Below are 17,952 nucleotides of genomic sequence, written 5' to 3'. Positions count from 1 at the left end.
CCGTTCTGTTATCACAAAAGTTCTTGTCTCTGTGCTAAATTATTATTAGAAGTTAGAAGCCATGCTTCGGCACGAATGGGCCGGTTCGATCGGACTGGTACCACGGTCTCACAGAAAACCGACGTGAAACAACGCTTGCGTTGCGTTTCGTTGTGTAAGAGAAGTTGTCAAAGGTCCAATTACCCCCTTTCCTAATCTTCCCAAACAGCGATTCCTAAATTCCATCTAATAACTCCTGAATTCCTAACCCCCAAAAGGCCGGTAACGCACTAGTAACACTTCTCGTGCATTGGGTGTCCATGGGCGGCGGCGGTTGCTTGAGGTGATCTGTCTATTCGTTTACCGGATTTTACTACAAAAAAAATGTTTTATTAGTGAACGGACAAACAGAAAGATATTTCTTGTAGTGTGTCCTGTAATTATTAATGGGCAATAATCACTATGTGTATTAATATAAACGCTCATCGTGTTTACATAAACATATACATATGTGTTGACCCATCTATCTAATTAATTAAACGTGATTAATACGAAACTAATAATATTTAATTAAATCTTTATTGGTCCCTCAACACTTCGATGCCAGTAACCATGATCCATTATCTTGAGGTGCCTGTCTTGCTCATCAACGCAAAAACATGAAGTGACGTTATGTATATGAGAAAAAATATATCCGAGAATAGATACATACATATAATATTATATTGTGTTCATTTATAAGTTTAATTTAAAGTACTCATGCACTGACTCGCCTAATGAATTATATCGTTAAAATGTTTTTCTGTCATTCTTTGTGTTAAATGCGAGTTGACTAGTTAACTTTGTTGAAATTACCAAATCTTTGTATGTGCATCAAGTTAAAGGTATCAAAATAGGAATCAAGTAAGTTTTACTACTGCATAGTAAAACCTGTACCCTTAGTACGAGTTTGTTTTATGTTTTAGCGTTCGGCGCTCTCATTGGATGGTTCATTCACACCAGCCAATCAAAGCGCCGTACGCGCTCTTGTTTCGATCTTGTTCAATGTAAAACAAACTCGTACAAAGCTCTCAGTAATTTTGTGAATTATACCTTTGTAGTCGTATCATCGTATGTAAAATAATATCGAAATGTACCAAGTGGACAGTAGATGCAATCATGTCGCGATTACTTGGCTATACCTAGTTCACGATTGATATGCTTTGATGACGGCTAATGTATTGGATAAGCGATAACACAATGACATCATCATTAGACTGATTCAACAGTAAATGTCAATATGCCAGTAAAAATTACGCATTTCAGTTCCGCGTGTTGCCAATTGCCGCCTAGTTAATTGCCTGGTATGATGTATTGCAACAGTTAGTGTTGCACAGACCATAATCGTGCACTTATTCATCGTATTTTATTATATAAGTATATCTGCGCAGCGTACACTGAGACCGTGGTATAAACGACTTAATAAAATACGATGACACGAAATGTAATTCAACTAAGTGATTATTATCTAGCGTATACTACAACATAGCGTTTGTTGACTCAAATTAAAAATATTGCGCATTTGTATAACGGAGACACTCATGCTTTCGATGACTAGTTACGAGTTAACTAATGTTTTTTGTTATTCTTCGAGTACTGATAAGGATAGCGAAAAACCTACTCACTACTCATCGGGCTTGTACCTAATCGTATCATTCCGTATATGGTCTTTAAAAGTATGAAAATCTCTTACTCATTTATTAAATGATGCAACATTAACATAATTATTTATGCTTATTATGTTTTACTGGACTTCTATCTAAAATCTGTAATAACGTTGTACATACTCTACGCCTTCTTAAATAGGAGAATTATATACTAGTATCTACGGTACGGTATCTACGCGTCCACTTCGATAGCACTAGGCTACGAACCATACGCATCGACTACACTGCCACTGCGCTACGACCTCTACGCATCGACTACACTGCCACTGCGCTACGACCTCTACGCGTTTACTACGCGTCCGCTACGCAACTACCACGCTACGATCCTTACGCGACTACTAAGCTACGGCATCTACGCGTGTACTACGCAGCTACTGTGCTACGACCCTACGCGGCAACGCTACGACTCCTATGCGGCTACAACGCGACGGTATCTACGCGCCTACTACGCAGCTACCGCGCTACGACTCCTACGCGGCTACTACGGTATCTACGCGCCTACTAGGTTTCCACCCGATATTTTTCTTACTTGTTTTTCAATAGTGTCTAAATAATCTTAGAAAGTATGATATAATTTGGAATATTTCACATTGGTACTTGCTGATTTTATGATATTCTTACTTCTACTTATAAATCATAGTTACTAATAAGTTATAGCAGTAGAATAATTCTTATCCCGTAGTAGTGCAAGATTGGCAATTAGTATATTATCGCGTACAGAATCGTGGACAATGTGAGACCAAGTGATGTAACATCATTCTTTTACTGTCTTATCTTGGTGCTAGGTATTTGAAGGAATTATGATGTCAATGAAATTGTTCAATAAATCACTGCAACGAGCACACATCTCACGTCGGCGATTGTATCGCAACAAAACAAATATATTCTACGATTACTATCTGTCATATAAAACAATTTACGGGCTTGCCACGTTAAGCTTCGCCCCTTTTGTATATTTATCGTCCATAAATCTAACAACCGCAATCAACTCTCAGGTCACACAGTTAATGACCACTACACAACTACTAACAAACACCAGTTTGTGAACTATGCCGTTGTGTTACATTGTATCATACGTTCAAACAAACGTTTCCTCGTTACTATTTCATATTCCTAGGTTTGATAGTTTGCAACAAATGCTGTACTACTGTAACCGCCGTACTCAGAGTTATTTAATGGTTAATCCCTTAGCGATTGTTTTTAGAACAAAATCGTTTTTTTTTTTTTTTTTTTTATGGAATAGGAGGCAAACGAGCAATCGAGTCACCTGATGGTAAGCGACGTTATCGTTTACTAAGGAATAGTTTATTAAATGTTTCTGAGTGTGGCAGTAAGTGTTATTTTATTTTGCAGGCACTATCAGAGCCGGATAATAAGATAATAAACACAAAAGCTTCCTTTGCAATCCTAATTAATTATGTCACCATCAAGTCATAGATATTAATGCAGTCGGTATCGGTAAATACCCTTGCTTTAAATTGATAAAGACATTTAGGTATTTAAAATCAAATTATGTATGTATAAGTTTCATTGTCACTGTAGAATTATCAATATTAAGTCTTTGACTGCCAATAGAAAACTGTTGAAGACAAATCCTCCGCTAACGTCGGTCACCGGTGACCACTACGGCGTTCAATGTGTTAACTTAACTTTATTACAAGATTTTTAACCGCACACACTGCCATGCGGTTGACATTAAAACAAAGCATTTTGTAGACTACCACTTAGTATTTACTTTTCAAAGTAAAATCCAGGAATCTACACATCGACCGTAACAAGTTGAACTTAACTTTGAACAATGGTAGTTCCCCGTATGTACCTTACACTCGTAGCCTCGAGATCATTATCCTACCAATTATATTTCAATGTCTTGATAAACGTCTTAAGCATATTTTAGTTGATACCGAATATCATAGTAATAGATACGAACAAACATACATGCACATAGTCACGCTCTCCTCTTATAGGAAAACAACTAAGGAAAAATCTATCTTAAAAAAGATCAATCCAATATAATTATCGTACCTTTTCTCGTAGGTTCTAGAACAATCGCGCAATGACTAGATTTTACAGTCACGCGACGTCAGTTTTAGTTACTACTAGCTGACCCGCGCAACTTCGTTTGCGTGTATCCCGCTACTTCGACAAATACAGTCAACGCACCAACACATATTGGATACTAATTTTCAATTCACAATAACTTCTCTTTCCTAATATCAAAAATAAATGCGATTTAATACTAACCTTAGAATACAATACCTATTATTATCATACAATTATTGTTGTCGCGCTGAAAAGCACGTTTTATTTTTCTCAAAGAGCTGCGATAAATAAACGCGTCCGATCGCTTCCAATTTCAAAGTGCTAATGGGGAGCCGCCTCTCGAAGTCTTCTCTACGTCCCCGACTGGGGGCGCGAGGACGCGCGATCCAGGCCGAGGCCTGTTTCGGCGGTTTCAAGTCGCTGCCCGCAACTGCGGGCGAGGGGTTGGAGTAGTCGGGCCCCGCGAGGGGCCCGATGCGATGTCAAATCCGTGTAGTAGCGCCGCTAGCGGCCGCGCTCAAGCCGGGCTGGCCCGGCGAGCAGCAGGCGGGTAGCGGCGCGTGGTCAAGTCCGGTGGGGGAGCCTCTACCGCCCCGCCCTAGCTAGGGCGGGCGGGAGGCTCATGTGGCTGCGTCAGGTGGGTCGGTCGGGGCGACCAGGTCTCGAGGCAGACCGTATCCGTCGGGGGGGCGCCGATGGTATGGCGCCAGCGCCCGAAGGTGGTCGTGCCGCGACTTGCTGGCGCGCTCAAACATATTTGTGCTCAGGCGCTGCACGAAGTCGTCGACGCTCTCTACGCCGAGGTCTCTCGTTATGGTCGCGTTCCGTACGAAGCGCGGGGCCTTTACTATGGTGCGCAGCGTGAGAGACTGCTGCGCACGGAGGCGTTTCTTGTTGGATTCGGACACGAGCGCGTACCAGGCCGGGGCGGCGTAGGTAAGCCCTGTCCGAATGTAGGCCTTGTAGATGCCGAGCTTCGCACGGAGCGGCAGCGACGAGTCGAGGACCGGGCGCAGGAGGTGACGGGCGGCGCGCGCCTGAGCAACAGCCTGCTGCACGTGGGGCGTCATGGACAGGGAGCGGTCGATGGTCACGCCGAGGTATTTAACGCTCGGCGCCCACCGTATTGGCTCACCCATCAGAGTCATAGGTTCCGGCTTCATGATCCCCACGGCGAGTGCTTGGGTCTTGGCCACGTTGACGGCCAACCTCCACTTCTCCAGCCCCGCTGCCGCCGACGCGCTATTTATAGGGACGCTGCCCCCGCCGCCGCGGCCGGCCCGTACCGTGCCGCAATACTAATATCGTGATATCTCCTAAACTATATGTCTAAATAACACACTGTAAACTGCAAAAATAATCTAAATTAAATGGTCGTGATGATGAACTTACTTATTATGATAAGGATATATGTATTATTGGTTATATCACCAGTTAAACATCACCCAACGAATTAAATGTTTTTTTAATACAGAAAAGTAGTTTTTGTGACTTAAATAAAAAAGCTGGATATATGTCATCGCGGACTTTTTTGTAGAACTAATAAAGATCAATGTTTTTGCTATACATTGTTCTTACTTGTATCCAACGGTATAAGCGGCGCACGCACAAATGCAATCTTCAATTAGATTTTTTTTCTGACTTCTTGGACATAAATCGCTATAACTCAGCTAATATAGTTTCAATGTATTTCAATTATATATAAAAACCTGTCGGAGAAAATACTCTTTCTATTAGTGAAAACCGCATCAAAATCCGTTGCGTAGTTTTAAAGTTTTATGCATACGAAGGGACTACAGACAAAATGGGCGACTTTGTTTTATACTATGTATAGATTTATACTAGAAAATCTAGATACAAACTTTAATAGTTCTATCGAACTCATTTACAAATCAGTTTCTCGTGATCTTCGGCAGATGGACATAATTTATGTGAATAAGAATAATAGAGTTAAATAAAAAATCTAAATCGTTATTGTGATAACCAAATTAAGTGGATTCAGTGGTTGACAATACAAATAATACGAAAATAGTGGCTTTAAAATACAATAGAAATTGACAACATAATTTATTGGTTGCTGATTGAACATTGGATATAAAAATAAAAGAATGTGAAGTTACCTGAAAGAAACAAAATTAGGTTGAATAAGTGAGAAGCCAACTTGTAATTCGACCACAAAACCTCGGAGTAATCTGTAAGTACACACAGCGGTTATTAGGAAACTAGGTCGTGGGGTTTACGTGAGGTGTTTCAACCGACGAAAATTCACAGGCTGTATAGGTCATCGTAATTATATTGTTTACAAAGCTTCTAAACTATTCGTATCGAGCTCGTTCTGTTAGGCATATTTTTCTCGACAGAGATCATAGTTATTTATAGCGAAAGGGTTTATTGGCAATCATAACAATTAATAACGTAATCATTATTTTACGCTTGGAATAGGATACTACGTGTATAATTACGCCTGATATCCGCTATTGTTATAGTGGCAGGTGTGCGCGTGCGCGTCCAGTGATCTCACCGTTATTGCTCACTGATGACCAATTGCCGCCAAATGAGTTCATGACTCTACGTTTGATTCGCCGACAGAATATAACAGACTTCACACGGACGCCCGACTTTGTCCTTTCATCCTTGAACATTTAATGCGTATTTACAATCATCAAAGCTTATTGCGCGTTGCTTCACGCTTGTGTGACCTTGAACCTTAATAATCAATATCATTAATCTTAATATTTTCATTGGGTTTATCAGACACGCTCCTAATCCAATCCATAACTCAACAGGGAATCCGTAAGCTGTAGAAACTCATTGTGTCTCAGTTGTTAATTGAATTAAACTTCTGTTTAGTGGCAATCACCAGAATATGGCATTTATTGGCAGAATATGGCATTAAGCTTTGCTCATTAATACCCTTAGTGCGAGTTTGCTTTACGTTTAATGTAATCGAAACGCGATTTCGTTAAACGCAAAGCAAACTCGTAAAGCGTACTGTTTATTGTTTTAAAATAATAATGTATCGACACCGTTTACCACAACGACAATTTTTGGCAAGAGTTTCGTTATGATCCACACCACCCTGGCTGTGCCCTATATTATGTTCTTTAAAAACTATTAAGTCGCAGATGGCTTTTACTAGTTCACGAGACAACGGGGCGACGGGTGTGTGAAAAGTTGTGGTTCAGTGGTCCAGTGTTTTAAATGTTCATTACTTGCAAAAAAATGTTACCTCATTCCCAGGCAAGTGCACTTAATTTAATAGGATTAGAAGCTTTTGTATATTGAGATAAAAACGCAAATTGTATGTACCATTTACGATAATGAACAACGTTATCACAACATCTCGAATACTTTGGGAACGAATACAAATACGGTTTTGTTTTCATTCATTTCTTAAACACTAATGAATAACTAGTTTATTTACCTCAATATTTGTTCTATAGTGTTATACTCGTGCAGGTCATAATTAGATAAACGGTTCCAACAATTTAATTTCTGTTGTATGAGTCGCGAGATGGTGTTTGAATAGCTAGATAATTGTCTTTGTTATCCTCGCTTTGAACTCAAAGTAAATAGCAACCGGTTTGTTAGTACATAAACATATTATTGAAAACTTAACAATTTAAAATCCTGATCTCGCCGTCACGTTCGTTTGTTTGTTAATCGTATTATTATTATTTCTACGTAGATCTTACGTATCAATGTTTTTAAGGTGTGTTGGTATCTTACTTGATCTCGGAAAACGAAAATAAAAAACGAAACTTTGTAGATAAATCATACTTGTAAGTCGAATTGTGTGTCAGTAAACATATCGATGAATAAACTATTCAAGTTTTAAGAAATTCTTAAGCTTTGTTAAATTATTGTTATCATTAAAATTTGAACTTCAATCCTGGTCGCAGTCCTATATGGTGACGTGACCGAGCAAAGTTCTTCACTTATTATTCGAAATGAGTCTCGTCTCGCGTAGGTTTGTTGTGTTAATTAGAAACAGTTGATTTGTATTTAACTATAGCCGAGTGGCGCTGGTTTTACATTGCAAACTTCATTCAGGTCTAAATAGTCACAAACGTACTTTTTTATATTTAGTTACAATTCTAATATTTTTCAAATAATACATTTACATCGAAGCCATTATTAAATAAATATTTTGACTAAAGTACCAGAAATATGAGCTCTGAATCATTAATTTTCTTCGTAAAGTTTATTTAATAACAAGAATTTGGTATGACTACCGCTTTATCATTCTGGGACATTAAATTTGCATAATGAGCTACGTAGCATCCGTGTACGTTTTGAAGACGCTCTTATGTACTACCTACACTTGTCTTGTATCTACTTCTAAGAGCCTTTGTTAATACAAAATGATTGTACGTTTTAATCGAAGAAGTTTAAATAACGTCAAGAAGTGTAATTACAAAATAATTATAAAGGCCTTTCCTTAATACGTGTCTATTACAGCCGATGGTTGATGTCATCCCCGCATTCCCCCTTTTTTATATAAAGTTGTATTTGTTTGTTTAACTGGATTGTTATTGTTTTAGTATTCGAAATGCTGGTCTGCGCGCGACAGTGTGCCCGCCGCAAGTCGCTCACTCTCACATTCGGAGAATTCTGCGTGTTCGCGGCTGAACTGCGTCGGTGTTCGAGGCAAGCGAGGCAGTAAGTGTTCCATTTGGTTCTAATTAATAGTTACACTATCAACATCAGATTACTGTACATTTTATTTCAATGCTTCATTAGAATTTCTTAAAATAAATCAATTCTTTCTGCATAGCATAAATATGATTCAAATTGTACTTCTGCCATACACTATAGTTGTTGTTTAACCGACGTTTGGAAACCAGTCAACTCGTTCGTCTCCACCCAATATATTTTAGACTATTTTTCATATCGGGTTCTTTGAAATTCCGTAGAAAATAATTTTAGTCACACAGCCCTTGTGACGCGGCGTAGCACATGGTTGTTACAGAATTAGTCAGTCATTACTCAGTTTCTGCTAATTAACCATTCGACCCATATTATTTTCTTCCGGCTCAGGTTATTTAAAAACTTTTGTCTATATATTTGTGAAAATAATATTCACTCTGAGAATTGTACAAAACCATTATTATTATGGAATATTATCAGTGTACAAACATACACCGCTATAACTGTCCCTATAGTGAGATCATAAGAAATATAAATAGTTTCAATGAAACAGGAAACCTTTCAGTACCTCAGTCATAAAATTACCATGGGAATTCAAATACCTAAAACCTATTAGTTTTATTTGAAATTTACCTACTATGTCAATAAGGGTCAAGCTAATATCCTTATTGTACGCAGCTTCGACTCAGACATGAATCAGGTTAATTTTACCGATGACGTAAAAATGATTGGTTTCCTTTTTCTCTGTCTTGGAGCCAAGGATCGGGACCACGTATGACGCGTGCGTTGACCCCTGCATACATACGACGTTTGTCATGCAAAGAATCACAATAACGCTACCTTTAGTTTCACCCTGAAACGCTTCCATTGAATGTCTGCATTCATTGTCATGCGGAACCACCCACGCAAGTTCATCGATTCTGTTTGTTTCTAATTTCAGTTTTCATTCGCAGGAGTTCGAACAAACCCGAGTCGCCACAATGGAACATAGACAAGGAGCTCAGAGATAAAGACATCATTTGTAAACATGTAAACGGTAAGACATTTTTGTTCAATTCAAAATTATAAAATCGGTTTCATATAAACAAAAAGAAAAGAACAATTATTTTGCTGGTCATGAAGGACGTTTCAGTGAGGAACGTATAAGAGTACAAAGGCTAAATAAAATGTTGCATGTAATCGTCTTTTGGCTACATTCGGGACTCTCGTCCCCGGCCAGGATGCACACTTTTGCGCTGCAGAAGGTCGGTCGTCCCGTGATGAAACAAATGGTGACTAAACTTTCCGCACGGTACCAATCCAGAAATACACATTGGTAGTCCCTATGGCTACGCAACAATATCTCATACACTATAAATTCTGTGTCGCCGTCCACTTCCCACGCTATTCAATCTGTTATCACACTTTTGATAGGTACTCAATTACTGATATTAGATTGGTCGATACTTATCGGAAATCAGTAAGTAGGTCTTGTATTACATTTTAACTTTTATCTTTTTAATTATTGACATAATTGCGGTTATTTTATCGATAAAGTTGGCAATTTGAATAGTGCATTCGTAAAATTCTGTTCGAAATATTCCGAGATTTTGTTCCTCTTCTTAATTACATTAGTGATTAACTTAATACACATCTTTATGAGTGTGTTTATCTTGATAAGTCTATACACCGAGCACAGTTGTATAATTCATCAAAGACGTTTAGAAATAATATAGTTGGGTATCAATGAGTAGCTTATCATCGGTTACGTAGCACGTCGCCCGGCTAAGTAGGCACACAGCAAGAATATGACAGCGATGATGTTCATATTCACAATAACAAATAGGAACTAACTCACATTCGTGGGACATGTGGTCATCACTTATTGCGTATATCTATGTTTTTAATTGTTCTGCTATTAATGCGATTGCCCTATGCTACAGTCATTGTACGGGCGCTCCTATTTGCACCCGCACATGTAATGCTTGGATTTGCGTCAATCTCTCAGCGCATCTGTCTGACTAATGTGTAATATTAGAGACAGCTATATTATTCGCCCGGCGTTGTATAATATGAATTCAATACCAATCGCATTTTCCATCTACGTACAATTAGAGAAAGTTTGAAAGTTTAGTTTTTATTTTTAGGAAGGATATGTGGCGCTTAGATTTGTAACGCGTTACACTTATCGGAAAGAAGTTCCGCTTTCGCACAGTAATTCGTAAAAGGTAGAGATCACTAAGTAAATATGATGCGTGGCCTTCCAGGCTCTTCCGCACATACTATAAACAGCTTACGGAAGCGAGGGCGCGATGAGCCGCTCAGTGTACTACGCGCCCACGATTTCGGCCGCTAAACGCCGCGAAAACATAATACAGATGACACCGCACTACTACAACTACAGATACAACTAACGTAAACAAACGATGGAACGATACTACGTCAACTTCCTTATCTCCCGGAAGAATTAATCTGACGACTTCTAAAGAACAAACAAACAATACTGATTTTTCTTTATTTTCTATTCAAATTACTATTGTTTCCCCGTGATGAATATTATAATATATGATGTGTATAAATTAGTGTACTTTTACCGTGGCAAATATCTAAGAATATAAGTTATTTAGGTACTTTAACTTTAATTCGGCATACGCAAAGTAGAATTGTCATTATTTTTTTTTTTTAGAAAACACACATTGTACATTGCCCTTTCAGTACTTTCTTTCAGTATTGATCCTTATGAATCATGTCTGGCTTCAATTTAATGATTCAAAGACGGTAAGCTGACTGATGTTGGATACCATCATCTAATAGTTCGGTTCCATGAATGATGACATATGCTCATTATAATCATTTGTTGATGATATCAAATGTACAGGTTTGATGAGTTATGGTCAACATCAACACCATAAGTCTTTGTGCCATGTCTTTGTAGTGCTATAGAAATAACGGAATATTTTAAAATGCGGAATTGGCTAGTACTTGGGCGTAGATGTAAGTTGCGAACGAACGCCAGTTGGCCGCCGACCGTTCGCGGGTGGACAGCGTGCACGCCGGCAGTGCTGCACGATACATCCGCAACCATGCCGCCGACTACAATGATCGTTCCCTGTGCGTTTCTTTCATACTTCTATTATAATTTCATCAATGAAAAAGTGTTCCTTTTACCACATCGTGTATTTTCAAATTAGTCACAATGTACTAATTATTTCTTGGTTGTAAACATACACAATTGTACAACTTGTTTTGCATCTTATGTTTTAACAAGTGAAACAAGTAGAAGAGGATGGTTGTATATTCGTTGGATTTTGATAAATATAATATATCGTGTGGCGAGTTCACGTCCAAGTTGTGACAATTCAGGGACATTCTATTCAGATCTGTGTGCGGGCGGAGGCAGGCGATGTTAGTGCGTTTGTTGATCTGGCGTTGTGTTTACGTTTTCGTTTTGGCATTGAACGAAGATCCCGAATTGGATTGATGTGTTTAGTTGGCCACGTTTTATAAAGTGCAGTGTAAATATGAATGAATACTCACCTGTGCGTGTCCTTCTGTGTTGTGTATTGTATTTGACGTGATCGTGCTTAAAATCTAAGATGAGTCGGTTCCATCGCCACACAGCTATGGCCATCTAATGTCATAACAGATAACAAGTATTAATTCTGTTCCGTAGGTTATCTCGTCTGATTTCAAATGTTTTTATTCTGTAATAGACGGATATTTTAATTCATAATGTGATATATTTACAAAATATTGAATGTGTTGATAGATATTGCCATTTTAATTCAAATCTATCAACCATCAGGTAGTTTAAGAGCCATATAAAAGATGATAAAGAATAACCTTTTTATTCGAATTAAAATATTTAGTAAATAAATTCAATATATTGTGTGTTGAATTCATGCCAATAATATGAATGTACAGACGGAGCAACTACTGATATGCCATGCAATATGTACCTACTTATACATCAATCAATAAAGTCGAGGAAGTCATTTACTTCCAACTTTTTACATTATTTTTGACTAATTGGTTGAAGGTACATAATTTATGAACAAAGAACCCAACTATAAAATCACGTTCGAAAATCTTTAATTTTATCCGAATGCGCGACCTTTTATGGTAATCATTAATGTACAAGTATGCAAGTAGGTGTTTAATGTAGTACGGTGGTCGGCCTACATATGTGCAGCCTACGCAGTCGATAGGTCGATACTCATCAATCATTGACGATGAGTACCGCTGGTTGAACGAACCCAGCCGGTGCTAGCCGTGCTAGGTGGCTCGTCCTGTCGCGATGCTTTCTAATCCAACCCGTATGTACCCACTGTCCATACTGTTATCAACTTACTATCAAGATAAACGCACTCGTTATCATGCTAATTTATATTTACATATTAATTGATTGTATTATCACATTTTTATATGCATCTTAGTACTTACGCCGAGGATAATAAGTCACAGCACCAAGGTTTCGTGAATTGTTATTGATACAGAATTTGTTCGTACGTAGCTCGGACGTCATGCATTATACATAAGACACCGGTTTGTATAGGCCGCTCATGAATCCAACAAATAGTAACAAACCGCTTTGGTTTGTGTTCATTGCTTGCGTGTCCAACCGCAGTACAATTGTTAACAATTAACAGTAGTTCTTTTGCGTGCCTCGAGCCCATCTCAGAAATAGGGTCAACTCGTCCTATTACGAGTTGTGTCTCAAAGAACACAAATATTGTTCACATAGTGATTGATTGTTTCGTCCTCCATACACATATCTATGGAATTATTCATGTTGTTGACGTAGACACTACGTTAGACATGGTGTAAGCAATGTAAAGCGTGGGCCGGTAACCACGTGATAACAAGTTATGTGTAGATTCGACAGCTAGAATAAATTTAAAAGTCTGAACTCATGTAAAGCACACAAAACCCAGAGATTCTTTGGAATTTTGATAGAAGTTTATCGAACATTTCGTGCGTAGGTATAATATATAATAAAGATAACTTCCTGCTGAGGAAAATCAATCAATTATCTACCTGTACCCTTAGTCGTTATATATTTGACTGTTTCTGACGTATGGTGTTGCGCAGGCAGCGAGGCGCCCCCGCCGCCGTGCGAGGTGTTCCTGGGCGGGTCCTGCAACCCGACTACTTGGAGATCGGACATTGCCATTCCGATGCTGAAGAAGATGGGCATTACATATTTCAATCCGGTAAGTTCCTTTATAAGTATAGTATAGCTAAATACATAATATGTATTAAACATTCATTTTTGCAGCCCTAGCATACGTAGATTCAATCAGTATCAAAATAAAATGTTACGCTTACGACAACATTTTACTTGTACCTACAACCTGTAAACAAACAGGTACTACTAAAGACTATTATTACACTCTTACTTATTCAATAAAAATAATAATTAAACGCATTTTATTCCGCATAATCTTTAAATGGCCGCATTTCACGAGACTGGAAATAGGGATATGGATAACTAAGGTCCTTACATTAAATGTTTTAATTGATTATTGCTAATATAAAACCATGTTGGTATGTAAACATAGACGAGAATGTCATTGATGCAGAACATATAAAGTGATAAGTGTCTCGTAATGTTCAGTTTCAGCATTCTTGTAGACCAAAGTCACCTACAATACGCCATTACAGCGGTGTGTATGTTAATGCAGTAAACAATCGAACATTGTTCGCCATTTACAACGTGATACGAAGTCAATTAATTTTTAAACAAGTCTGGAAATAAAACTCTGTTTGATATAGGTAGGAGCGCGATTACAGATTACAGGTCAGCTATTCATTGTCGGCACTTGGTTTGTGTTCAATTAAAATTAGATGAAAAAATATGTACCACATTGTGCTAGTCACATGTTGGGTGACACGAGCAGCTTCAATAAATTGATTAGTCTGTTAATAGACGCTTATCCGGACGCAATATTTATGGTCGACAATAAAAGCGTAAATCTACTGTGATAGACAAGTTATTTTGTTCATCAATGCCCATATGCCACAAGGCACTGACGTACGTGTCGTCACGCATTTTATCCCCGAAGGAGTAGGCAGAGGTGCACAATATAGCACGTAATTAACATTCTAAAAATATAAGCTACTCCATAGGTATACCTACTCCGTGTTATTTCTTTTTTCTTCCTTTGCTATCTGTATCTTTATTTGTGTTTTGCAACTTGTCGCTTTTCACTCAAGTTTATCAGCTAGAATAAATATTAATTACCGAGGATGACGTTATCAATTTGCAAATTGAATTCGAAGTGTTTTTCTTTCGTGATATATTTGTACAAGCTTTAATTAGGTACAATTATTGTAACAATAAGGTGTGGGTGACCATTAATATTCATAACGTTGGTTGTTATTACAATAAGTATCGATTTAAAAGGCTGCAGATAAAGGCTCGACATAGAGAGACCGATAAAAAAATATTTTCGAAATAAGATCATTTTCTAATTAACAGATATTTCGTAAACAGATGGTGCGTATGATAATGCGTGTTTGTCTCACAGTTTCTTCGATTGGAACGTGCTCGCGATAAACATGATTTTGGTAATTAGATATGACACGTTCTATTGAAATGTGTATTACACAATACTGTAGATAGCTCTTCAAATGTAAACGGTTTGAAATACACATGAAATCATGTACTTACGTCATACCCACTTAGTTTTTAGCTGTTTAACGTTCGAAACCCAAGTATATAACGACATTGGTTTACCCGTAACTCTGATACGGTGGCCACTCAAACGTCACATAAGTACGTAACGTACCTAACACATGCAAGTGGATAATACAGATATATTATAACATACGGTATTTTAATCTTTTTCGTAGTATTAATTAGCAGCGCTTATTGTTAGTCTAAGTACCAAGTATTCTGACCAAATTAATTAAGTAAATAATTCCGATGTATTTATTTATATGCTATAATAGCCATTAACTGTGCTTAAAATGTAGGTACATAGTTAGTTTAATCACATTGACGTGGGTCCAGCTGCCATTTTTACTAACTAGTAACAGTTATTGTTATTGGCATCCAATAACAATCTTACATGATATATGCAATGTTTTAATATGGACTTTGGTAATAGTTTTAATGTACCTATCTAATCATAATCACCCATCATATCGTCGAATCTATCTAGTCGTTTAGGCTTTTAGTTTAGAAATAGCTAGTGCTAAACAGGTACGTCATCTATACATATAATAAAATTATAACAACTCCATGTCTGTACATTACAGATATTTAAGAAAAAATAAGATGGGGGATCTTTATTCAACCAATAGAAGCGAAAAACATGATTTAAAAAATTTTTGTCTGTCTGTCTGTCTGTCTGTTTGTTGTTCGCTTTTCACGCAAAAACTACTGGACGGATTTTGATGAAACTTTTTTTGTTATATAGCTATTAGTCCTCGCTAACATATAGGCTATCCTTTTTTTGGAAATTCGCCCTTTAAGGGGGTAAAAAGGGGAGGAGTAAGTTTGTATGAAACTCCGTCAGTTTTGAAGCTAATTCGATTAAAATTAATATTCGGCTATTTGGTTACAAATTAAGAATGATGCAATGAGGATTTTTGGAAAATATGCCTAATAGGGGCTGAAAAAGGGGGGGTAAGTTTCCATGAAACTCCGTTAATTTTGAAGCTAAATCAATGAAAATTAACGCTTTTTACGTGAATTGCCCTTCGTTTTGTGACATTTACCTGTTTAAAGAATCATAATAATAACTAGCTCCGATAATTTGTTTGTATTGGCTCCTACAGGTAGAACATCAAATGTGGTGTATAAAGAAATTCTTTAGGCTTATTGCGATGTATTTCGACGTTCGGTATGGTGGAAGTACAAAGTGTCCTGATCAACATATATGAGAAGTGGTTATTTAACTGGCATGCAACACCTTCACTTTAAAAACATACGGAAATGACTCTATTATAATAGTTTTTTATCTTCTATTGGCGCATTAACATCTCTTGGCGAAACGGAGTTCGCGGGCACCAGCTAGTGTATAATAAAGTCATCATCTATCTATAGAAGTAAATATGTACGTACGATATACCTATATATTTTTGAAAAGTATCACATGCTCGTCACTTACGACTGCTAAGCATTAAATTCAGGGTTCTTTTTATGGTATATCTTTTCCTTCTTTTATCTCGGTTAAATAGGTGTAGGCTCCGCTCGCCCCTTGGATCTCGCCCCTGATTGCCTAAGTGCATCAGCTCGCCCCTTAAATTATTAGATATTCCAACTCGCCACCGATTGTTGGTTAGTTAAAAGTACTGTCAGCACTCTAAGTTTATAAAATATTTAAATGAATATTTTTTCTTAAAACTTCAATAATGCCTTGGGATTTAATAGTGAAAATTGAAATAAAACTGCATGTGGAGTTAAAAAAGTGTAATATATATAATGTAAATCACGCATACTAATCTTTTCAATGTTTGAATAACCATAAAAAAAGAAATTACAAGAGCGGTGCTTCTAACTGGCATTGTATTAACAGGCCTACTTGTAAAGGTACACTTACCATTACTGGTGAAACAATTTTAAAAGAAACACGACATTCATGTATCCCAAATTTTGAACAAACTGAAATCAAAAGTATTATAAATACTTGTAAAAATAAGATAGCAGAAGATGCAAGCACCTCAATTCAAGAAATCTTTGAAAGTGAAATATTGACATGTAAAGAAAAAGGATACGATTTTTTAGTTAAATTTCAAAGGGAATGCCGCAAGGGGCGAGTCGATGCATCAAAATAATTATTTAATTGTTAAATTTTTCACTCGCCCCGTAAAGGTTTTCGTAAGGGGCGAACCATAACTCCAAAATAAATAAAAACGGGGCGAGTGGAACATTTTAATCGGAAGGGGCAAGATCCAGGGGGCGAGCTGATACTACACCGTTAAAAATGTTATTTGATAAGTATTTAAAATACTCAGTAAGGACAATCTTTTTCATTAAATGCCTCGTAAAATGGAAGTGTAGTACATATTACAAAACCAAACCAATTAGACTCGATGAAAAACAACACCATCCTGGATATAAACAATAGCTTTCTTTACCTGCAGCAAGTTGACGATTGGTCGACGGAGCTGGTGGAGGTGGAGCACCGCGCGAAGGCGGCGGCGCGTGCGCTGTTGTTCGTGCTGGACAGCGAGACCCGGGCCGTGGCCGCCAGCGTCGAGGCCGCGCACCTCGCCGCCGCGCCGCGCGACCTGCTCCTCGTGCTGCGCCCCTACACAAGGCACCAGACCATCGGACACGAAGCCATCTCGGACCAGTTAGTATTCACACTTATACACTAACATCTCATCATCTTAGAGGCTTAGAAATCCAGGAATAAAATGTTACTTACTACATAAAAATACTGCTGTAGTAGCTATAGTTCAGGCCTAGAACCAGCTCGTTTCGCGTCATGTAATCTTCATAAGACAGTAAGTTGATTAGCTGTCGTGACATTAGAAGATACGTAGGTATCTAATTAATTTAATACCATTTGAGTCATTGGAATCTACATAATTGACTTTGTTTTTTTTTTGTGTCTGAACCGCATCTAAGTGACTTTTAAGG

At 37.8% G+C, this 17,952-nt stretch overlaps 1 protein-coding gene across 18 annotated transcripts in view; it reads left to right on the top strand.

Annotated features, from left to right (window-relative positions):
- The window catches only part of LOC118262565 (uncharacterized), a 49,422-nt gene that overhangs the window by 26,505 nt on the left and 4,965 nt on the right, over positions 1-17,952 (top strand). For all 18 annotated transcript variants that reach the window (XM_050697624.1, XM_050697623.1, XM_050697621.1 and 15 more), the window contains 4 exons: positions 8,273-8,390; positions 9,332-9,414; positions 13,449-13,570; positions 17,451-17,662. In XM_050697624.1, coding sequence (XP_050553581.1) covers positions 8,281-8,390; positions 9,332-9,414; positions 13,449-13,570; positions 17,451-17,662 — 527 coding nt within the window. In that variant the 5' untranslated portion in view covers positions 8,273-8,280. The remainder of the gene's footprint in view (positions 1-8,272; positions 8,391-9,331; positions 9,415-13,448; positions 13,571-17,450; positions 17,663-17,952) is intronic.

The sequence above is a fragment of the Spodoptera frugiperda genome, chromosome 12 (assembly GCF_023101765.2).
Source record: "Spodoptera frugiperda isolate SF20-4 chromosome 12, AGI-APGP_CSIRO_Sfru_2.0, whole genome shotgun sequence".
Classification (NCBI taxonomy): Eukaryota; Metazoa; Arthropoda; class Insecta; order Lepidoptera; family Noctuidae; genus Spodoptera; species Spodoptera frugiperda.
The sequence above is the reverse complement of the archived record's forward strand: the minus strand, read 5'-3'. Positions and strand labels throughout refer to the sequence as shown.